This window comes from Manis javanica, chromosome 7 (assembly GCF_040802235.1).
Source record: "Manis javanica isolate MJ-LG chromosome 7, MJ_LKY, whole genome shotgun sequence".
Taxonomy (NCBI): Eukaryota; Metazoa; Chordata; class Mammalia; order Pholidota; family Manidae; genus Manis; species Manis javanica.
In genome coordinates, this window is record NC_133162.1 from 15,154,893 (window position 1) to 15,179,624 (window position 24,732).

General features: G+C 42.2%; 1 protein-coding gene across 22 annotated transcripts in view; it reads left to right on the plus strand.

Annotated features, from left to right (window-relative positions):
- Nucleotides 1–24,732, plus strand: part of ABLIM1 (actin binding LIM protein 1) — a 288,553-nt gene that overhangs the window by 158,105 nt on the left and 105,716 nt on the right. For 19 of the 22 annotated variants that reach the window (XM_073240363.1, XM_073240368.1, XM_073240372.1 and 16 more), the window contains exons 3-4: nt 10,460–10,643; nt 14,110–14,267. In XM_073240363.1, coding sequence (XP_073096464.1) covers nt 10,460–10,643; nt 14,110–14,267 — 342 coding nt within the window. The remainder of the gene's footprint in view (nt 1–10,459; nt 10,644–14,109; nt 14,268–24,732) is intronic. The other 3 variants (XM_073240364.1, XM_073240369.1, XM_017654275.3) reach the window with 1 other exon arrangement.

The following is a 24,732-nucleotide window of genomic DNA, read 5'->3' on the forward strand; positions in this document are numbered from 1 at the left end:
TCATACACATTTGATTTGCCAGCTATGATCAGTGTGATAAAGGGAAACTACAGCTGCATGGGCAAAAATGTGAGCTTTGCAGCAGGAACATTTTGGTGTATTTGGGGCTGGGGGGCAGAGAGCAGGTGGTCAGGAAAGGTTCCCCCAACCCCCACCTCTCTAAGAAGAGAAGTTTGAGCCGACAGATAAAGGACTAAAACAAAACACAGCTACCACCTAATTCCTCCTGGTAATAAAGGTCAATTAAATGGACTTCGTTATTCCAAAGAACAGATTGCATTCTTTTCTTACTAAAGTCACTTAATTTTTACATAATTCAACCTGGGAATCTTTGCCACGTGAAGAGCATGGAATAGAGCATCTGTCATCCACCCATTTGCATGCTAGGCTGTGGAGGATTGAAAGGTATATGTGACACAGTACCTGCCCCTGAAAAATCTGTGAGCTGGTGGCAAACAATGTGCTTCCTAGTGGAACCGTGGCTGGTAGCAGGTGGTTCCATGGAAAGAACAAAAGAAAGGTGCTTGTCAGGTAGTCCAGAGCCCAGGTGCAGTGAATCTGAGACCGTAGCGCCCCCTAGAGCTCAGTGGTCAAGAGGTGTGGCTGAGGAGTGGGGAGATGTGGTAGAGTATGGATGCTCCAGAAAATAACCTTCCACAACTGGAAAGGGGGAGCCTGCCAGTTGTGGTCAAGGGGAAGGGCTGTCTTGTTCAAGGCAGTGGGTAATAAAGGCAGGGGTCTAGCATTAACTTTCATTGACCTTCTACTGGAAATGAATGGAACTGTGACATTTGCACGGACACTTAAAAGATAGCATTTTAAATATTAATTGCAACTCTATTCCTCTTCAGAAATGGAACTAGTATTACATGTTACTTATAGTCACTTAGGTTTCTAAAAGACTTCTAAACATTAGGTATCTGTGGAAGATTTTAAAAATCAGATCAAGTGAACTCTTCCCTCAAGGTAGCACTGGCAGAAATCCTCATAGAGAATTATGTTTTAACAGAGACTGTTGCCACATAGCAATGAGTCTTAATTATGTGTCCAAGGATGTAGAAAATGCTACCCTTTGATAGCTTTTAAACATCCATTGGCCTCTGTGATGTTCAGTCCATCAAGAGAGCCCATGAACAACAAAATTATTTTTTAAATGTTTATCTAAAAGTATCAGAAAATTCAGTTCTGTGAAGGGACCTGGGGAAAGCATCCCAGCTCTAATAGCACTTTCCATTTTTGCCCTCTAAGAGTTTATAATACATTTACCAGGTCAGGATCTTTCCATGTACAATATGTGCATTTATAAAATGCAAGGATTTTTATGGAATAAAACAGATAAAAATTGGGGGGTAGACAGGTTGAAGATACAAATTAAGGGTTTTCTATGTTTAGATAGTTTTAAAAGTGAAGTTAAATAGTTTTAAAAGTAAAATTTTATTATCAAGTTTATATGCTATCAGAACTAGCACTTTATATCTCATTTCCAAAATGGAACTTTAGAAAATGGTAAGATGATGAATTTTATGTTCTTTTCATTGCAGTATAATCCCTATGGTTTGACCTAGGTATATAGGTCAAGAAAGTAACAGTATTACTTGTTCCTATACAAAAGAGTAAGTGCAAAGCTTGCTGTCTTGGATAGAAAGGCCATTTATTCTATCATAAATACTTCCTAATATAGATCCGGTGCATCTCCTTCAGCTCTACTGCAGCTGGAATCGCCTCTATGGTTAGAGCCATAAGCTTGTCTAACCTACATCTCTTGGAACATGTAAAATCAACTCTCCACATTTTGTCCTTAGATGAAAAAGAGCTGATTATTGATTTCCTTAAAAATAACCCGCCATACATTTAAAGACTTATTACCCTGGCCTCTTTTTCTTTGGCCTCATCCCGATTTCATCTGCTTTTCCTGCCTGAGCGCTCTCTCCCAGCTTCTGCTGCTCTTGCTGCCCTGGGATTCCATTCTAGTTCCTTTCCTTCTCATGTGCCTTAAACTTACGGTGCATTTAACCAGCTCCAGTCTTACTTTCTGTCCTCAGGGCCTTCTTGGTGTTGCTAAACACAAAGTAGAGCATAGTATGACCCTAAGCATATATATATACATGGGAATTGAAGGGGTCTCTTGTGTTGTTGAGTTGCAGTTATTTTCAGTTGCTAAGGAAGTTCAGAGTCTTAAGGCTCAAGAAGTTGAAGGGGGTGGAATTACTACTTTGGTACCACCCTCTTGATGCCCCAGGTACTTTCAGAAACAAAGACAGGATTACTGGTTCCTTTCCTTAGGCTGTGCCAAAGGAACTTGGCTCCGCCCACACTGCCCAGACCCTAGCCTGGCTTAAAGCAATATGGCATAGAGGGAAATGATAGAGGACAATAATTTCCCATCTCTTTAAGTATTGTGGGAGATGTAACATAGTATAAGAAGTGGTCTCTGCCTTGAAAAGTTTGCATTTGAGATAAGGGGAAAATCACAATGGCAGCACAGGTACAAGACAACATATATTAAATGTGAATCAAATGTCAGTAACTGTCCTGAGCCCCAAGGAAGCAGAGCTGGAGGAGACTGGGGGCTTCCAGCCTTCCTCAGGAGGCTGGACCTGAGTGGTGCCAGGGAGGCTGGGTGGGGTTCGCATGGGCAGGAGGTGAGAGAAGGTGTCTGTCCAGCGGGGGGTGAGAGGGTCAGTTTGGCTGGAGTAAAGCGCTGGTGTTCAGGAAGAGAGGAATGTTTGGTAGATGTGAGGACCTGATATACAAGGTTAAAGTGTTTGGTAGAGAAAAGAACCACGTGACAAAAGGAGTCTCTTACCATATTAATTTGGAGGAGGTGTGCAGGGTAAAGTGGACAGGCGAGAAGCTAGAGAAAAAGAGTCCAATAGGAGAGTTAATAAAGCCCATGGCAACTGCTTCGTGTGGCTGCTGGTAAAAGTGGTGGTGCCTCTGTGCCTTTGTTTCCTATCAGGTCAGCTTGCAGACACACATGTGACTTTCACTGAGGCTAGTTCCCTGATGTCTGCAAATTCATAAAAGGCAAAGATGTGTGATGCAGCTCTTCATGGGGACTGAAAAGTGGAAGGGGAAAGGAGAGAATATAGATCTTAATAAAATTTACCATGGGCCCTCAATTCAATTGTCCGGCCCAGTGTGAGATGGGCTTACACTCTGAGAGCAAGGTGCTGGTAAGCATAACCAGCCTTTCCAGCCTTTTGTGCACATTTTCATCCCTCATGCCTGATACTTCTGATTATTAAAGTAATCTATCCTATCATGGAAGACTTTAGTACTTGTTTTTGTGTTATGGGCCAAATTTTAGAAGGCATAAAAACAAAACAAAATTAGCACATTGGGAGAGATTATTCTGGGTGATATCTTTGTTATTTGAGCTGTTTATAATTAATATTGTTTGCACATGAAGTTCCACAACAAATGTTAAAAATAGGCTTACTGTGTAGTCAAAGATGTTATTAATAAAAGAGGTTCTAAAATGATTCCTTTTAGCCAAGGCTCTTTACTTACTGTTATAAATTAAAACTCTGAATTAAATACTAGCCCTCAAATGCCTTGGTTTGGGGGCCCGTTTTGCCATCTGGTTGGACCTCTAGATGTCTTCTTTCCCAGAAATGATCATTGATTTTGATGAGCATTTAGAGATGAATGTGGAGAACTATTTAAATGTGTTCTTTGAGGCTTAGTATTTGCTTCAAAGATAATGCATTAGCAAATAGTTATTTCTGGTAGGAAGCTGCCCCCTCACACTATTGTTTATGAGCCACTGTGCAGCTATTTTGAGCTCTAGGATGCAGCATATAGTACCCTTGAGCTTCAGTATATGGTACTTTCAAGCACATGGCTCTGGATTTCAGAGCAAAAACTAATTAAACGAGATCCTAAACTAAAGGAATTTTTGGTGGTTTGGGAAGACACTATGTCAAAGTCTGCCTTCAGGAAATGAACAGAAAAACATCTTGAATGAAATAAAATTCTTTTAAAATTTAGGTGGGCCAGAGGATGGGAAGTATTTGGTATTCACAGTGCCAATCCTCCAGTGAGGTGTCTGAGAGCTCCATACCCCGTGTCCACCCCACCCCTGGCTCCAGCGCACGGAGGTCTAGGAGGAGGCAGGGGTGGTACTGCCTCAGGGGGGTGGGACAGGGCTTTGACCTGGCTGAGGGTAAAGTAGCACTTTGGAGCACATGGCCCCTAGCAGCAGAAGTGAGCACGTGTCACCCAGGTCCCAGCCATGGGGGGCCTCCACTTCACAGGAGCAAGTTCGGAAGGGCTCCTCCTGCCCCGTGATGGGCTGACCAGCTGGCAGAGAACCAGACCAAAACACCAGCCCCCGTCCTAGGAAAGAGAAGAAAGGACCCACCTAAGGCTTCCATCCCACAGTTAAAATTCCTGGGTTGCTCAAAACTAAATTGAAAACATGGATCACGTTTGCTTAATATCCCTCCCTCTCTTTCTGGTAAGAATTGGTTAAAATACTAGTGGGAGCAGCAGCCCCGCAGGGATGTTCAGTCTGCTGACTGAGATCAAGAAAATGACTTGCATTTTACCCACTTCTGGGTAGAGTTTTACCTACTGTCTATTCTCCTGAATTTTTGGCAATATGAACTACTTCATATTGGAATGTTGCTGAAATGAATTTGCTGCGACAAAATGTTAAATGCTGTTTTTAGAAAGTTGAATAGTTGCTACTGCAGCCCTGTTCATGCCACTAAAATACTGTTCTGTTTTCACTGTTATTTGACACCTCTGCACTTTGTACCCCTCCTGTTCCATGTTATTTTTGCAACGTGGGCAGCTCCTGTTACTTTTTTCTTTAAGGATTTAAAATTTTAAGATGTGCCTGTTACTAATTTCACAAATTTTGGGTAAAGTTGCTTAGATGTACATTTTCCTATTTACCCAAGTATTAGATCCTATTACCAAGTATTACCCAGTGGTTTGCAGAGAATAAATTCAAGAGTAAATCTCAACAAGGTGTATGGCTGTTTGTGGCCGTGATGTTGTGATGGCAAAGCAGGCTAGTTCAGTGCGGCCTGGAATGGGGCATGTTTTAAATAATTGATGAGTGAGAAGAAAGCAATTAATTTTCTCTTACTGGCAGCTCAATTTTTTTTAATGAAAGGAATCTATGTTTTTTCCTGGGCATATGTTAACTTTCAACTAAAGCAAAGATAAATGACATAACCAAAGTCAGAAATTTAATATATTCCCACTGAAGCTTGACCTTACTAATGGCTATTTTGTGACCATTTGGATGTGAAAGGTTTGTGCCATCAATTAAAACTATTTGCTAAGCTGTTAATGTGAAACAGACCAAGGCTTTTGAAAACGATTTTCAACGTTCATTGCAGATATTTTTGGTTAAAAAGAGTAACCCCCTTTGTCAAAGTGTAATTTTCAAAAGTTAAATATGTGACACTCATAAAAATAAAGTGTGAACATGTATGAAAGATTTATTTAACACATTAACGGGTCTCCAGCAGGATGGTAAAGCTCTTCAGAGGAGAATCAAAGGAGTAGGTTGGATATAAACTGATTAGCAGTCCAACAGGACAATAAAGCTGTATAGAAATCATCTGCATCTGTATCAGACAAGAATCTACACGTTACCACTAACTTTGAAAGTCTGGGCCTTTAATCAATAGTAAATTGCTTGTCAAACAGAGATCAAATGCTCTGGGTAATGAAACAATCCTCGTGTGGGCTGTTAATGCTGCAGTGTGATGTTGGAAGAATATGCTTCTCTCCCTTACCTTTTTTACAAGTTTCGGATAATTTTTCCTAACATTCTATTATTAAAGTGAGCTTCCTCTTTCATGAAGTCCCTAGAGTAGTTAAACATTCATAGAGACGAAGTAGAAGTGATTGCCAGGGGCTGGGGAATAGGGAATGGGGAGCTCTTGTTTAATAGGTGCAGAGTTTCAGTTTTACAAGATGAAAAATGTCCTAGGGCTGGTGGTGGTGACGGCTGCGCGACAATAGGAAGGTACTAATGCCACTGAGCTGTACATTTAAAAGTGATGAAGTCGGAAAATTTTATATTGTGTGTATTTTACCACAATTAAAGTATTTTAAGTGAGCCGATGCATAGATACATGAAGAAAAAGTTAATTCTCATCCTCATGAGATAACCAATTTAATAATCCACATTTGTGCTAACCTCATCCTTGTTCATAAAAATATAGACCTTTTTTTAAAATGGGATCATTAAAATTCTTTACTCTGTGGTGGTCTTTTCACTGACTACATCTTAGACAGGCCTCTAGATTGTAGATATTGATTTAATCCTTTCTTTTTATTATCAGATCCTTAGACTGGACATACCATACTTTATTCAGCTATTGCTGTACTGATGAAATTTGGGTTGTTTCCAGTTGTTGTTGTTATTTGCCTGTTGTTTGCACTGTTATAAAATTGTTTTAGTACAGGAGAGTGATGCTGAAGGCCAGCATGCTAGTGGTGACAGCAAGAAGGCGGAGGAGGGAATGGATCACAGAAATGTTTTGTTGGGAAAATGGATTGGATTTAGTGGCCAGTTAAAAAATGTAGTATAAAAGCAGGAGAATGAATAGTGCTACCATTTTGTTGAAACAGGGACTAGAAGAAGAATAGCAAAAGGTTACCGGGGAGGATGGCAGAGAAGCTAAGAGGAAAGGGTTTGGAAAATGCCAGGCTGAGCCAGGCAAGCTGTGTCCACCGGACAGTTAAACATAAAGGCCTAACTCGTAGGGAAGGCGTCACAGACAGAGACGTTGACCCTTTGTGCAGAGTCATAGTTAAAGATGTAAAAGTGGGTGAGATCTGGATGAAATCTGAGCTGTAACAGTGGATGAAATTGCAGAGGCGCCTGTGTTCTAGAGGAAGGAGATGGAGTTCAGAGGAGGTGCCTGCATTTAAGGGTCTGGCCAAGGAGACTGAGATGTAGTGATCAGAGGAAGAGGAAAAGGCAAGAATAAGGCTGGAGGGCAAAAGGGGGGAGTCTGAAACTATGTCACAACTGGTCCGTTCTTAGGAAATGTAATCATGTTAAGTATCTTTTAGGTATTGGCAGCACAGATTCTCCTTCTCAGGGCTTGGTTTGTGTGCTGACAGTGACCGCTGCCTCTGTGAATCTTTCTGCAGATGCTGGTTTCCTTGTGTAAGAGCCACCAGAGGTGGTGGTCCATCTGCAAAGCCAGTTTGGGCCACTGCTTTGAATTTGAGGGCTAGGCCAAACCACGTTGCAAAGGAGCAGAGTTTGATTGTAGTTTGACAACTCTCAACAGTAATTGCAAAGTCATTTTTCTAAGGCTTTATTGGGCTCATGTAAACTAGCACTTTATTAATGAAGGAGAGTCTGTCGATTTCACCATGTGAACTAGAAAGGTTGTGCAGGGGAACACTAAGGAAGCCACACATACGAGGAATCTCCAAAACATTTAGAATTAGCTTTGAAGCTGTCTGAACAATCTGCATTAGCACAATTACCTGCTACCACCAGATCCATTTACAAAGGATTTGCGAATTTTTAAACTTACCCTAGGCGACTGGAGGAGAGAATAAAGGGAATTACTATACTGATAGTCCAAATTCGTTATTTTGGCACTTCCAGTGGCTTTGAAAAATACTCAAGTTTGGAAGAACAACCGATTCATCAGAACTAGTGATGTCACTGAGGGGTGAAATTCCAGGGGAACTGCCAAGTTTGCGGCTGGATTCAACTTAATTCAAAAATTGTTGTTCCCGGTATTACATTAGATGCCATGGTTGAAGGTTCCTGAAGAACAATCAAAAGAAGTAAAGATGAGGGCGCTTACCATTAAGTTGAGGTAGGGCAGGGAAACGGGACAAGGGTCATGCCTTTGTAAGATCTACTTAGCCTGTGAAAAGGGCCCAGTTTATTCTTTAAACTTAATCTATAGGCTGTTCTTCCTCTTCTCTCCTCTTAATCAATTAAGTAACTTTGGGACCAGGGCAGGAGAGAGACCTCAGAAGAGCAATGACCCTGTGCGGGTGAAGAAGGCTGAGATCCCACCCAACACAGTCACCTAACTAATCCTATTCCTAAGACAAAACTTAATGGGAATTAGGAACCCCCTGTATCCATCATGCTTCATGCTCACCCCTACCTCAAAGGCCCTATAAAACCCCAAACTCCAGATCCTTCGGTGCTCCTCCTCTCTGAGGTCACCCGCCCCCCCTTTTCTTCAAGTGTGTAGTTTGTAAGTAAAGCCTTGTCACTGCTCGGCTGACTGCGCTTTGTCTCTGCGCTCTTCCAGCGGTAGGCTTCACTTTGCTACTCCATTCTGTGCTCCAGACTTAAGCACACATCTTCACTCTGTCTCTGTTCTACTCCAGAAAAGTAGGGAGGGGCTACTGAGGGCTCAGATTTGGGCCTGCAAGTTCCCGTCGCCTGGGTGACCCGGATGAAACTGCAGTTTTGTAACCTGCTCTTTAGTAGCCTGCCTGAAAATCTCCTTTCTTTGCTTTGGGAAGTTCTCAGAATATAATCTCACTCCATCCAGTGCTCTGTGGCTCCCCCAAATCCTGGGGTGGTAGATTTAGCTCCCATGCCTTGCAGATCCAAGCAGACACAGGATGCCAGGTGACCCTTGCTTTAGGATTTCACAAGGGATCTGCGCTATACTGAGCTTCCCTGCCCCTGGCTCTTCCCTGCTCTCTGCTGCCTGCAGGGCAGCTGCTATTCCAGGCTACTCTTGCTTTAATGAATTCTTTTCTCATTCAGAGTCAAGAACCCTCCCCCATCTAAGTTGAGGTTTCACCTGGTGCACAGGGAGAGACCTCCCCACAGACACAGCTGCCCACCAGCAAAGTGCTCGTCATCTTGTGGAAAAATAAGATATGCACATAGAAAAATATTGAAGAAAAATCTCTAAGATGTTCTGTGACCCCACCCCCCAATCCCAGAATTCTGTCTATTGCTGCAGAAGGAATTTACAGAATCCAGGTGATGTTAGTCCAAACCCGAGTTCCCTCAACCTGCAGAATCCATCTGGCAAGGAAGAAATAGGTATAAGAACAGTGGGGCACTGTCAGATTAGAGGAGGCAGCAGGTGGTGAATGAGCTGGTTTCCAGGTAATGTGATCACAGAGGTATTTATAGGGCGGTCATTTTCATGTGTGGTGGACTCAAGCCATCATCTTGGGTTACTTAATTATAAATTGCAAAGGAGGTCATAGCTGTGGAGTGTTGATCTAAACAGACTGAAAAATCCATGGTGGAAAACTTGTTTGCAGGTTCTATGTCACCTTGACATCTCTAATAGTTTTCAGTCAGTACAGGTAAGTAACTGAGAGCGGGAGAGTAGTGAGCTCTCTCAGTCTTGCTGAGCTCAGCTCTGAATCATTTGGATGCATGAACGAGTCATGGGAACTAATCAGAGGAACCCTAGAACACGTCTGTAGGAAAGCAGTTTAGTGGTTGAAGTCACCTGTTTCCTACCCTCACTGAGTGCCCATTCCAAATGTTTGCAGGAATAACCAAGAAGAATTCTGGATTCTTTGCTGAAGGCCCTTGGTTATATGGGAGTCACCTAACCTTGAGAATTGACAGGTTGAGATTGGAGAGTTCCAGCTTTAGCTGGTACTTACCAGGCCTGTGGCACTGGAAAAACCTTTATTCCAGGGTCTGCCGTAGGCTTTATTTTGGGACAAGTGGCTGCACCTTCCTCTGGTCTTGTCTGAACATGTAGATAGATCAGGCCCAAGCCCCTGGCATCCACCCCAGGATCTGCTGCTTTGCACCATCTCCATGATCCACAGCTGCACCGTTTTGAAAGTGATGCCAAAATCCAGACACAGCAAAGCATCCCCTTTTGCATGTACTAAGGTCTTGAATGATGGTTTTATCTTAGACATATTCTCTTTTCATTCCTCTTTGTTCATTTTTATCTCTCCCTAATATATAAATAATTGGCTTATCCTATTTACTGAACAAAGAGAAAATTGAATGTCTGAAATTTTCATCACTGTGAGAAAGTATTTCCAGAGTGTGTAAAAATAGACACTGGGGACATTTCAGCTCCTGCTTTTGGTATAGTGGGAATTTATTACTCAGTTCAGTAACAGTCTTAGTCCAAACCAAGCAGTTGTGTGGGCAAGCAGTGGGCTCCTTTCCTAAATAGCCCTGCCAGGGATCCCTTTGTTCATATTTGAGACATGAACCAATGGTATCTTTCCATCAAAGATGGATTATCTCTGAATCTTAGATATTGAGACCTAGCCAATGGATTTTACTTGTATGAGATATTGCATAGCTCCCTAAGGGAGGGAAATAAAGTGGAGAGAGGCAAGAGAGAATTCAGAGTCCAACAATAAATAGCTCTTTGTACCAGGCCCCTCCCCTAACCCCAAACCACTGAGATCATAGAGTAAGTTACCAGCATGCAGTCAAAGGCACGGCTGCCCAGCAGCCTGGCAGATGATGACCAGCCATGAACTTGTCTCTCCACAGTGTGCGGCTGTGACCTGGCACAAGGGGGCTTCTTCATAAAGAATGGGGAATATCTCTGCACGCTGGACTACCAGAGGATGTATGGCACACGCTGCCATGGCTGTGGGGAGTTCGTGGAAGGAGAGGTGGTGACCGCCCTGGGCAAGACCTACCATCCCAACTGCTTTGCTTGTACTATTTGCAAGTAAGTGATGGCTTCTCCCAACACCCAGGTGCTCGGTTCTGCTGGGATATACACTTTCGTCTTGAGTTGTACTTAGTCTTTAAACATTCTTTTTCAGATGCTTCCTTAATTTTTTTTCATCTTAGTCAAAAAGTAATTTAGTTGGGAAACCTTTTCCATGATGGCCTCTGCTAAATAATATGACTGATTTTAAGTGGCGTGAAACCTAGTGTGAAGGCGGCTCCAGGTCTTGAAACAGTTTGAGCAATGGAAACATTGTGAGGAAATATCATAACTGCTTAGAAAGATAAGGTTTATTCGTAAGTAAAAGTTCATGTGTGTGTGTGTAAAATGGTCTCATCTACTCTGAAGCCAGGTGGGCAAACTATGCCCCGTGGGCCACATTAAACCCAATACCTGTTTTTGTAAACGTTTTGTTGGAACACAGCCACAGCCATTTGTTTGCATGTTTATGGCTACTTTCGAACTACAGTGGCAGAATTGTGACAGAAACTGCACAATCCACAATATCTAAAAAAATTGAATCTTCAGGGAAAAACCTGGCTGAGCCCCACACTTCAGCCATTATGAACTAGCAAAGTGAAATCTTAACTGCGCAAAGCAACCTGATTAAGATGACCAAAAAGAGAGAGGTCAACTGTGTGAAGTGTGAGTGAGAAAAATTGATGGTTTCACTGTTGTTGTGTTTTGAGTGCTTACAATGTAGAACTTAGGACAGGTGTGATTCCTATAATGAGGCTACCCAACCAGGGCCAGCCATTCTACTGATCGATTCTATCGGCAATCCTGTGGCTTTTGGAGTTGACGGTCATGTGCTCTGTCTGCCTTTGTAAAAACTCTGTTCCAGGAGGTGCTTTGTTCTGGTTTTCAGCCTTTCATGTTTCTAGACCAGATAGATGTAATAATATATATTAATTAACAAGGGTAATACTCAGTTAAATCATAAAAAGATTTAGATGAATTATTTGTAGTAAAATCATAATAACTTTTTATAGGTATTAATCATAATTTTAAAATTCCGGATTAATGAGCCTGAAGCTTTTCTGTAATCAAGCAAAAGCAAGGTTTCCTCTTGATGGCTCACTTTTCAGACTGCAGCCCAAAGTCTCGTTAAGATCTCTGGGCACTGAGGACTCCCAAGTTCTAGCCCGGCTTCCTGTGCTGATCTGAGACCTGGATGAATTAACTTTCCCAAGGCAACGGCCTCATCTGCAAAATGAGCATTGGCAGACTAGATACCAGTGATTTCCCCAAACCTGAATGATCTCTGCAATCCCACCCTGAGGGTGGACTCTTTAAAAACATCTATTTCTAGCCTTTCTTCTGCAACCTCTTATGCTTACTTAGTAGTTTCTGGAAGGTTCCCAAGTATGATGTTACTCAGCCAGGTTGGAAGGCCCTGGCCCAGATGAACTCCTGATCCTGACTCTAAGAGATCATTGTTTTAAAGTTGGTAGTGATATGTGAAGCTTTATTAGCCCCAGCCCCAGCCCTGGATGTTTGAGCCAGCACAGGGACGCTCAGTATTGCTCTTCAGGGCTGTACTGCTAACTGACACTCCAGGCCTCCTGAATTGGAGGACCCCTTTACAGTTTACAAATTGCATTCATGTAGAACTTAATTTAATCCTCATGGCCATTGTGTGAAGTCAGTCAGGAATTACTGTCACTCTTGAGTTTAAGGGACGTTCCCAGGTTGCAAGACTAACATCCGAACTCAGGTTTCCTGACTAAATCCAGTTGTCTTACTATTACATTCATGCAAATAAAAAAGGAAGTGAACCCAGGTGGGCAGAGGACATAGGGAAGGAGGAAAGTAAGGAAGAGGGTCATTTATAACATAAGATTCAAAGTTCAAAAGACCTGACCCTCTGCTGAGAACTGGACCCTGGTTTATCCCATAGTGGATCCATGTGGGGTTCAAGTCTAGAAATAAAGGCTTAGCTCACAGGCAGGACTAGGGTAAGGCAAGTGAGGCGCCCAGGGTGATTTAAGGGGGCTCTCACACGTGGGACCAGGCAGTGCAGGGTCTGCACATGAGCGCTCAGACCCCAGGTGCCTAGCCGGCCTCCTCTTAGTCCTGGGCCCTGATCAGAGAGGCAAAGACCCTCTGCTGCCTGTGCGTAGGGACCGTTTACTTCCTGATGCCCTCCTCACAGAGCAGACAGGGGCTTGTTCAGGTTTAATTAATGAAGCAGTCGGCCCACTGGCTTCTGCTGGAGTGTGGCTTTGATTATTAAAGAAAGAGCAAGTTCTGAGTTGGTGGATGCCTCCTGCACCTCCTATGCCCTTGTCTCCAGGCAAGCTGGTCAATCCAGGCAAATCACTTAACCTCTCTGCGCCTTCTCTGAACAATGGAAAGTAACAGCACCGCAAGGGGAGAGAAGCCCATCTCAACTCAACTCAGCACCAAATTTGGGGATGTTCTCCTTGATGAATGGTATCAAGTCACTTGTGGAGTTAAGTCCAAATGTAGTATCTGTGTTTTACAGTTAATTACCAACGGTCAGGCAGCATCAGGGCAACTTAAGGAAGGATAGTGGCTGTGAAAGTAAAACTCTATCGAGAAGCTTGAATTTGTTATTAAGTAATTGCTTCTGACTCAGATATGTGGGGATGTTTCACCTGGGAGTTTTACATTTCCTAATTGACAGAATCCCACATTTGAAAACTTGTGTTGATGAAGATTATTGGCAAATTGGCCAATTGCAAATAAACAGGCATGGGAATTGTCAGATGGCTATTAATTACGACTTTTTAAAAAGTGATCCGCTTGCTGACCTGGAAGGAAAAGAAACTGATAAACATACGTGAGAAGGCGGTATTTTTGCACAGTGGGATGTTACTGAGGAATGTCTACATGAAAGGAAATTATCCTTCTGAAAAAAAAAAAGCTTTTTTTTAAACAGGTATTTACAGCAGTGTTGTATTTCTCCAAAAGGGACTGGGTCTCCAGCACTGTGAAACATTCAGTTCACCCATTCAGATGTTCAGGACAAAGCCTAATTCAGCATAAGTATCACATAGGTACAGGAAACTGAAAGAGAGTTAATGCTTCACTTGTAACCAGTTCTCTTGGGGAGGGGCCGTTAGCCTGAATAGGAATTTATGGCATTTAAGATATTTCTTCCCGAAGGATTTTCCATTTAGAAAATGGAAAATTTTATCATGTGTGCCTGGCTAAGTGACTTGTTGGAACATCCCTCCACTAATGATTAGAGGTAAATCATTCCATTTGACTGTCTGGTTGCCTTTAGAAGCGGTGTATTCTCCCTTCTTCTCAAAATGAGGCATGTTTATTTGTTTGGCCCACATCCAGCTGGCTGGCTGGGTTAAGACTGCATTTCAGACATTTTGGCTCGTGCCCCTCAAAGAAATGAATTGGCACCATAGGGCAGCAAGCAGGAATAAGGAAAAGGAATGAAATTGCTGGGGTAACCTTGAGAGTGATGTCTTTCTGTCTGCAGGCGCCCGTTTCCACCCGGAGACCGAGTCACGTTCAATGGGAGAGACTGCCTGTGTCAACTCTGTGCACAGCCCATGTCATCCAGCCCTAAAGACACGCCCTGCTCCAGCAGTAAGTGCCCCCACCTCCCGTCGACACGAGTTCCTCAACGGTACTTAGGCAAGTACCTTCATTTTTGTGGAACTGCTGGCTGGAGCCAAGAGCAGTCCTAACCAAGTCATTTTTTATTGTAAAACATGAAGCCTTCTTTGAAACCCATGCGGTGAGAAGCATCTCCCTTACTTCAAAAAGACTTGAAGAGAATGGGACATCAAAGTGCATTTTGAGAGCAAACGAAGGAAAATAATTGTAAAGCTTTACACTAGACATGCCCATTTCTAATCACAGAGGCCGAGCTGTGAAAACATTTGGTGGTGAAGTGATTGATATAACTGTGTGTTAAGAAAGCTATCCCTATGGGGGCTAGGGCAAATGTGGCAATTTATAGTTACCCTTAAATAATTCTTTATTTTTTATTGCTTTTAAATATTCTTTATTCACAATGGAGGGCTTCTGACTTACTTGTTGAATGTATCATTTGCTGCGCACCTACAACGTGTGCTTCCGTTCACAGTGGAGATGTGCCATGAAAAAAAAGAGCCTCCTCGGGAACCTGCTTTCCAGTGGGAGCAGACAGACAGTAGATGCACATACCAACATGTCTAATACATGCGGAAACTTAAAGTAGGAAGACAAAATGTAAAGGGGCTGCCTTTATATGGGGCCATCAGGGGAGACCTGTCTTAATAGATGACACATAAGCAGGGTTGGAAGGTGTGGGGAACAGGCTGATAACATACGTCATGAGATTTGTAATTCTTTACGACAAGTTCTTGACTGAGCAGTGGGAATGCAAAGAAAGCTAACTTACCCCCCAAATAAAAATAGCAACCAATTACACCATTTCTTCTTGTAAATAATATTGGGTAGGTCAGTTAACTCTTCAGTGAGATGTATTCTGAGCTCTGGGCACCAAGCAATGAAGCTCTACTTCCGTCTCTTTCCTGGGGCATTAAGAAGTGGTCTAGAGGTTTGCTTTGGTTTCTGTGAATTTTGTCAGCCCTCAGGACACCTGGAAGAAGCCCATTTAAGCTCTGCCAGTCTCAGTACATAAGAATGAAATAAGCCACTTCTTCTTTGGAGGAATTCTGTGCAATTTATAATAGTGGTTCCAAATCTTCCTGTCAAAGTAGAAGAATCCTTGTACCTAAAAATAAGTGTGTTCTGAGCAAAGCATTTGCATAGAAATTGCATCTGACCATAGGGAGGAAGGAAGAAAATAAACATATTAGCGCATCTTATTCAACATAATGGGTCCTTAACAAGTGAATTTATATGCCCTGCTGGTAAATAACAGCAGCCCGGGTAGGACAACAGCTACAAAGCAAGGCACAATGCCAGGCCCCCAGTAGGGTTTCAAGTCCTTCACTGTTCTTACCTCCCGTGCCCCACACTAGGAAGGTGACCTGGGGTGGGGAGAGTCACCCCACGGTTTGGGAGGGCTTGCTTTGAAATTATATCACCAAAAGTTTTGGAGGAATTCTTCAGTTAAGAAAAAGGATTTTCACTGTGTTGTACACCTGAAACTAATGTAATACTGTGTGTCAACTACCCTTCAATAAAAAATACTTATCTAAAAAAAAAAAAAAGAAAGAAAGAAAAGAAAAAGGATTTTATGAGTGTTCCAGGAAAGGATGCCAGCTGTACCAGAGGATCACGTTCATAAGCTTGTAATAGAAACGGCTGCGTCCTCGAATCCTGTGGAGTCCTTTAGTCCAGGTGACCTTCTTGATGGGTGAGGAAACTGAGGCCAGGGGCCTACTCAAGGTCACACAAGCTATTTAATAACAAAGCAGAATTAGAAGCAGGTCGTTCGACTCCTGGATTTTGGCTCTCTCTTTGGTTTCATTTAATACTCTTAATTGTTTGGTGTAAGAAACAGAAGCAGAATATTCAAAAGCTCCCAGTCCTCCCTGTCCGAGCAATCTGGGAACATGTTTCCTAGCCCACAGCTTTAGCACAGTGGTCATTCCAATTTTTGTTAAACTTTTTTCCCTTTGTTTATATTTTCTATTTTATATGACACACATTTATGCACATTAAAAAGAAACAAAAATTATAAATGTCCAAATACTCAGATCCATTACATCCCTCATTCTAGAGGTCACAGCCAGTGCTCATGTGCACATTGTTGGGCCAAATCGTATTTTCTCCTCTGCTCTCAGTGGATAAAATCCCTTTTCTATGCAACTGCTTTGGTCAGAACATTTTTATTTTCAACAAGTACTTGTCTATTTAGATAAGTACTCAAATAGCACTTCTGGGGCATGTGGGTGTGGGTGTCTGTAAAATAAAGAGCTCGTATATGTGGATACACATACGCAAAATACCTGAACTAGGAAGGCGCTCAAATACTAGAGCTAAAGGAGTCTCAGCAAGTCTCTGAGATTCACTGGAGCCTATTTAGAGAAAACTAGGTTGTTATTTGTAATTCTCTAAAACTTGTCCTATAGTTTAAACCTATCCTGATGTGACTTAAATTCTTATATAATATTTTTCAAGTTGACAGATCTTCCAAAATAAAAGCAACAATACGAGATTCTTCTTTGATGATGTTCACAGAGTCAGTGAAATAGATCAGAGCGCCCAAGTCCTCTTTCTCTGTTCTTTCAAAAACAAGTTTGCTCTTGTGAACTGCAATCTTATTTTGTATTCTGTAGCTGGTTTCCCATCATCACCGAACAGGTGAAAGACAGTTTGAGACAGAGAGAGGAAGCCAACAGAAGCTAAGTAAGTGATGGGATGAGAATTTGCACAGATCGTCTCTGAGCTTGCTGGATAGAGTTGCAGCATCTCTCAGCAGCTCGCGGGCTGCTGTGTCTGTATTGCTGAGATTTAAGGAGAACTCCCCGTGGAGGGCCAGAGATGACACGAGCACTCTGCTTGTTTCCTGCATGTAAGTCTTCTAACCTTTATATCTATTTTATTCTCTTCATCAAATATTCACATAGTACTCACTGTGGATCAGGCACTGTGAGACTGGTTTACAAACTTTAACTCATTTATTCCTCATAAGCACCCTAGAGGTCGGTACAAAAACGATCCCTTTTCAAAGATGAAGAAATAAAGGGTCATAAAGGTTAAGTAATTTGCCCCAGATTACACAGACAGTAAGCAATGGAGCTGGGTTACAAACCCAGGCTGACTGCACATTCTGTAATACCAACCCTGATATTTATTTTACTGAGTAAGTATCACTCTTTGCTGAGTGACTTGTCAGCAGGCTTATCCAAGCTTCCTGCCCCAAAGGGCTGTGTGCTTTCTACATGCCACAGTTGCCCTCCTTCTGTAGCAAAGTTTGGGAGTGGAAGCCATTAGGAAGTTATTCATAGAAACAAACTACCTTAATTAAAGATTATTGCCCCTGAATTAGTTAAAACTGTTGCTGCATCCAGACTAATAGAATTTGAATTCAGTAAGTAACAAATATTCTATATCATGAAGAGAGTAGTAAAAGTTCTCTCTCAGGATTATAATGACATTAATTGAACTGCTTTTATTATTAATAAAAAAGTCAGTTGCCCATGTCTAGCTGACCCTACCTTTAAAATAAAACCATGTCCAGAAGACATACTGCTCTACTAGGAGGTATGTCCACTCCTCTAAAGCTTAATTCCACTCGATTCTTCCTGTGCTTGCCCGGAGTTGAGGGGTGGGGCCCCCGTGGGGTAAGGAGCTATGTGAGGGAGAAGCCCGTGTGTGGCAGCGTTGAGTGCAGGGAATCGGGTTTGGATTTTGTTTCCTGCATGGCTCCTGACTATTTTGGGTACCTGAGCAGGAGTGGGCTGCTGTCTACAGTCACTCTACTTCAGAGGGTATCTGATGGCGTGTGGGTTTGGCAGATTGACATGACAGACGCCCACGCACAAATACATCCAAACCCCCATTCCGCACTCTGCCCAGCACTGTCATTATTCTGCCAGCAATTGGCCCTCCTACAGGTGCCAGGGCGAATGTTCTACTTGGACTGAGTTTCAGCCATTTCAGATAAACAGTCACATGCATGTTTTCAAAAGGGAGGAAGAATTTTTCAATTATTTTACTTTTCTATTTGGTGCAATAGCTTTTAATAGTTGCAAGATAATTTTTCTTTGATCTTTATGTTCTGTCTTTAAAAAGTCATTTGCCGGCTGAATGGGACTTGTCTGCTGAGGCATCTAACAACAAGTCGAGTGGGGATGATCGACCGACATCTGCCTGGGTCAGATCCCGGCTCTGCCGCTTACTTACTAGCAATCTCTTTGCCCCTTCATCCTCCATTTCCTTATCTGTAAAATGGGTTGATAGTCGGTTACCCAACTTGTAGGATTAAATGAGTACATGTATAAAAGTGCTGTGGACTCATTAAAAAATAGCTTATTGTTTAGGCATTAGTTTCTGAATTTTTGTGTAAACAGTCTCTAATTTTCATGACTGCTTTTTTCATGATAGCTGTCTTTATCTGCTGCCCATTTGATATTTTCTACCAATATAAAAACCACTGAAGTCTGGACCACATACACACACAGCCCAAAGACTGTCAGAGTCTGTTTTATGGCAGGGTCTCCATGCACAGATCTGCCCCTTGTTTAGACACTCACTTCCTATATGATAGGACGGCAGCAGCTCGGCAGGGCACTGCTAGTGAGTATGGCTTCTGGACCAGTTGTAGACTGGCTCTCATCCCAGTTCTACCAGTACAAGCTGTGCGGCCTTGAGAACTCAATCTCTGCCTCCACTTCTTTGCTGACAAGATGGAAAACAAGAATAGTTCCCTTTTCAGTGAGTTGTTATAGGGATTCATATAAGTGAAGTGCTTGAAAGATTCATGACACCGAATAAGCTCATCTATGTATTAAGCATTATTCTTTAAGGAAGTTAGGGGACTAGAATTTGAGCTTAAAGATATTTAGAATCAGACAGGAACAGAAGAGGGTGTAGCATAATGGTTAAGGGCACAGCCTCTTCATTTTGGAATGCCTGGGTTTGAATCCTAACATGGAGCCTTGGACAATTTATTTGATGTCTCAGAATCCTAGTGCCCTCATCTAAAAATCAAAAATAGCTACTTCTAGGGGGTGTTATGAGAGTTAAATGAGATACTGCATGGGAGGACCGTCTAAATGTGGAGAGGGTTCCAGTAAAAGCAGTGCAGGGGGAAACCCAAACAGAGCCAAGGCCTAAGTCCTAAGGAGTGGAGTTGGGAAGATAAGAGTAACTGGGGCCAGGTGTCAGGAGGTCTTGTGGAGTTTGGCAATATGTAGCTCCTAAGGACGGTTGTTAACCTGGGGGATGACCCAGTGAAAACAAGGTTCTATCTAGAAAGATGAAGGTGATAGTGGTGTGCAACATCAGTGATCTGAGATCAATGATCAGGGTTGGGGAGACCATTGATTGTGGGCACAGGTAATGGCTGTGAGAAAAGATAAGGTAAATGAAAAGGCCATGGCAAACAAAGATAGAGGATGTCATTCATTCATTCATTCATTCATTCAACAAACATTTCTTTGAGCACCAACTATGTTCAAGGCACCAGCCAAATTCTTTATTACACAATTAACATAATCTTATGATACAGTTGTCACAACTAAGCCATCTACATTGGTATATAACCTATTCACGGTTAGTTGTTTAGAAGCGTGCCCACCTCTGCCACCAAGATAATGAACTCATTAAATACAAAGATGCTGGTTTTTTCTCTTTCTACACAAAGTCTAGCACATAAAGCTCTGGATAAAAATTCTGGAAATTGAACCAAAACCATCTTTATCCTGAACGGGGCTAATAACAATCTTCCCTTTTTAAATGGGTTTAGGTGTTCATGGTAAAACAATACAATATGACCAAAATATACAAAGAAGGAAATAAAAAGCATCTGAAATCTAAAGAGATTATCTCCATTAACATTTTGGTGGACATTCTACTGGATATTGTGAAGTGCTGTAGATGTGTATGATCTTACAGACATTTTTCCCATAGCATTTTGCTCATGTCTTCTCTTCAGAAAGCATTTATTCTTTTGAGTGTCACACAAAAGGCTGAAAGCCCTTGAAGGCACTTAGACCCCTTGGTAACAGGGCCAGCACCCACGTGTCCTGGTCAGAACTGTGCTTTGCATGTCTGTTATGCAGTTATTACCATGTGGCCCTGTTAGTGCTTTGTGTGTTTATCTCTCCTGCCAAACTTTGAGCTTCTAGGTGGCAAGGATTGTATTTTTTTTGATCCTTATGAATAGCACAACGCACCTAGCAAGGACACAAATGTTCACTTAGCGAATGAACTGATGTCATCCCAGGAGAGCCTTGGAGGGAGTAAATCTCAGCTCCCAGGTCCAGATTGTTGAGTTCTAACTGCTGCTTGAATGAAGATGATCTTTGTGGTTTTGTAAAATTACATAGTTACGGCTTGGGAGCATGGGAAGTTAGGTGTATTGGCATGTTTCAACTCACTTTCGTTTTCTCATCTTATTTATACATTTAATGAAAGGAGAAATAGTTATTGCTTCAGATAAATTTGTTGATAACAAAAACACAAGGTTTTTGTTTTTTAAAGTAGAAGTGTCATAGAATGCATTTCCCCAGTGTGTTTGAATGTGAGGTTGGAGGGAGACCTCACCTCCGGGGGCATCAGGGGAACAGCTTGCAGGGGACGGGGTCTAACCTGGCGTGTCAGTTCCAGTATTGCTTTTCTGGGTGTGAAGTGGAGAGTAGAGAGAATTTGGAATTTCTGTAGTAGCCAGAGGTTCATTGCAGAAGAACAACGAATGTTGCAAAAAGAATCATTAATATTCAGCTTTTTCAGACTACAACCTGTAACAATTATGAACTACACATAAAGATCCCTGAATGACACATCTTTTCACTGAACCAGCCTTGATTATCTTAGTTGCAAGAAAGAAAGAAAAGTTTCTGCTTAATAGAGAATGGATGTAGCTAATGGACAAAAACAGAAAGTGGCTGCAAAAAAGTTTCTGTGAATGGAAAAATAACAGCATTTTTACTATGTACTGTTTTTGTTTGACTAAACATGCCTCTTGTGGTACTAAGACCCACACCTTCTAACAACTTACCAGCAAAACTATGATTTTAATGATTGGAACAGCAGTCATTCCCAAGTTTAATTTTAATTTTTCAGTAGCAGTAAAAATTAAGCTGCATGCACTTATAGTTTTATATTCCTAAAAATTGTCCCCAGAAGGGTATTTGAGAAATTGCTTTTAGTTAGCACTTATCTTCAGTGGGGACGGAGGGAGTGGCTAGGAGACAGTGCAGGGGAAGAAGTCATTTTTTACTATATAGAGAAATTTTTTTTCCCATGTCTGTTACCTATTTACAACCAAAGTATATTAAAAATAAAATAATGCTAACTTTACAAAAGAAAAGAAAAGGCCCATTCTAGACTGAGGTCTTATTGCAGTGTGCCCTTGCTGTGATCTCCAGCCATGTGTCTGTTAAATGGTCACATGATCAACTGAAACTGACATCCTACCCCTCCCTTTCTTCTTCCTGTCTTTGGGATAGAGTGAATGAACTGCTGTTTGCTAATGAGTACTGAACCTGAGAAACTGATGTAGAATTTCAGGAGTAATTTCCTCTTTGGCAAAAGCCCATGTATGCTGGGGGGTGCATAGCCAGTTAAAGATTTGTCGTAAAACTCTTCACCAGGTTAAAGTTTACAATTAAAGTTTACAACTAAATTACAAACTAAACCAGAGTTTACAATGGAGTAACAAACCTTCTTGGTACACTTTGTTTAAATTGAAGTGAAGTTCACAAAGCATAGAATTAACCATTTTAAAGTGAAGATTTTGGGACACTCAGTGTCATATACAACCACCTCTATCTACTTCTAAAACATTTTCCTTATTTCCTCCTCACCCTCCCAAAAAGGAACCCCATACCCATTAAGCAGTTACTCCCTATTCCCTCCTGCTTCCAGCCTTTGGCTACTACCAATCTGCTTTCTGTTTCTAAGTATTTACATATTCTGGATATTTCTGTAAATAGAACCATACATCAGTGGCTCTTTGTTTCTGGCTTCCCCTTGGCCTAGTGTTTTCAAGGTCAATCCAGATTGTAGCGTTTATCAGTGCCGGTTCCATTTTATGACTGAACATACTCGCTGTGTGGAGAGACCACTATTTGTTTATCCGTTCCTCTTTTCATGGACATTTATATTGTTTCCACCTTTTGGCTGCTGTGAATGGTGCTGCTGTGAACATGCCTGTGAGAGTATGTGAGTCCCAGCTTTTAATTCATTTGGGTCCTGGCAGTTTTTTGTTTTTTGTTTTTTTTTTGTCATTTATCTGCAATTACATGAAGAATATTATATTTACTAGGGTCCCCCCTTCACCAATTCCCCCCCACAAACCCCATTACAGTACTGTCCATCAGCGTAGTAAGATGCTGTAGAATTACTACTTGTCTTCTCTGTGTTGCACAGCCCTCCCCATGCCCCCCCATTATACATGCTAATCGTAATGTCCCCTTTCTCTTTCCCCACCCTTATCCCTCCCTTCCCTCTCTTTCTCCCCAGTCCCTTTCCCTTTGGTAACTGTTAGTCCATTCTTAGGTTCTATGATTCTGCTGCTGTTTTGTTCCTATAGTCTTTGGGTTTGAGGTGAGTCTCTTATAAGCAGCATAGAGATGGGTCTTGCTTTTTTTATCCATTCTATTATTCTGTGTCTTTTGATTGGTGCATTCAGTCCATTTACATTTAGGGTGATTATTGATAGGTACTTATTGCCATTGCATGCTTTAGATTCGTGGTTGCCAAAGGTTCAAGGTTAGCTTCTTTAGTATCTTACTGTCTAACTTAACTCACTTATTGAGCTATTTTAAACACTGGTCATTCTTTATTTTTCTCCCTCCTTATTCCTCCTCTTTTGTTCTTTATATGTTGGTTGTTTTTTTCTGTGCTCTTTTGTGCTTCCTTTAACTGCTTTTGTGGGTAGTTGATTTTATTTTTTGCCTTTAGTTAGTATTTGGTTGGTCTGCTTTCTTTGCTGTGATTTTATTTTCTCTGGTGACATCTTTTAGCCTTATGAGTGCTCCCATTTAGAGCAGTCCCTCTAAAATACCCTGTAGAGGTGGTTTGTGGGAGGCAAATTCCCTTAGCTTTTGCTTGTCAGGGAATTGTTTAATCCCTCCTTCATATTTAAATGATAGTCGTGCTGGATACAGTATTCTTGGTTCAAGGCCCTTCTGTTTCATTGCATTAAATATATCATGCCATTCTCTTCTGGCCTGTAAGGTTTCTGTTGAGAAGTCTGATGATAGCCTGATGGGTTTTCCTTTGTAGGTGACCTTTTTCCTCTCTCTAGCTGCCTTTAAAACTCAGTCCTTGTTTTTAACCTTTGCTATTTTAATTATTATGTGTCTTGGTGTTGTACTTCTTGGGTCCTTTCTGTTGGGAGTTCTGTACACTTCCATGGTCTGATCGATTAATTCCTCCTCCAGTTTGGGGAAGTTTTCAGCAATTATTTCTTCAAATACACTTTCTATCCCTTTCTCTCTCTTCTTCTTCTTCTTCTGGTACCCCTATAATGCGGATATTGTTCCTTTTGGATTGGTCACACAGTTCTCTTAATATTGTTTCATTCCTGGAGATCCTTTTTATCTCTCTCTGCATCAGCTTCTAAGCGTTCCTGTTCTCTGGTTTCTATTCCATCAATGGCCTCTTGCATTTTATCCACTCTGCTTATAAATCCTTCCAGAGTTTGTTTCATTTCTGTAATCTCCCCCCAGACATCTGTAATCTCCCTCCGGACTTCATCCCTTAGCTCTTGCATATTTCTCTGCAGCTCCATCAGCATGGTTATGAGCTTTATTTTTAATTCTTTTTCAGGAAGACTGGTTAGGTCTACCTCCTTCTCAGGGTTTGCCTCTGTGATCTTGGTCTGTATCAATTTCTTCTGCCTTTTCATGGCAATAGATTATTTGTGGGGAGCTGGTGTGTGTGTTGGGTAAGAGAAAGTCCCTTCTTGCCAGTTTGTGGCCTTCCTCTCCTGGGAGAACAGCGGTCTCTAGTGGCTTGTGCTGGGCAGCTGTGTGCAGACAGGGCTTCTGATCTTGCCTGGCTGCTATGGAGTTTAGCATTGCAGTTGCTGTGGGCGTGACCTGCCTCAGGCTGCTTCTCCAATATGGCGGAGCCGTGTCGGAGGAGGAACAGGTGGGAGGCTGTTTATCGTGGTGAGGGGCCTCCAAGCTGCACTGCAGAGGTTCAGGTGCCCAGAGTTCCCCAGAATTCCCTGCTGCTGGGCTAGGTGTCCTGGGGCACTTCCATCCAGCTGTGGGGTCCCTGTCCCTTTAAGACTTTCAAAAAGCACTCGCTTTTCTTTGTCCTGGGTGCACCGGCTGTGGGGACCCACTCACAGGTCTTACTGTCCTAATTCCCTAGTTTTCCAGCACCCCACGCACTGTGTCTGCACTCTGGTGCCGATGACTAGGGCTGGCTGTTTAACAGTCCTGGGCTCCCTCTCCCTCCCCACTCTGACTCCTCTCCTCCCACCAGGAGCTGGGGTGAGGGGCGCTCGGGTCCCACCAGG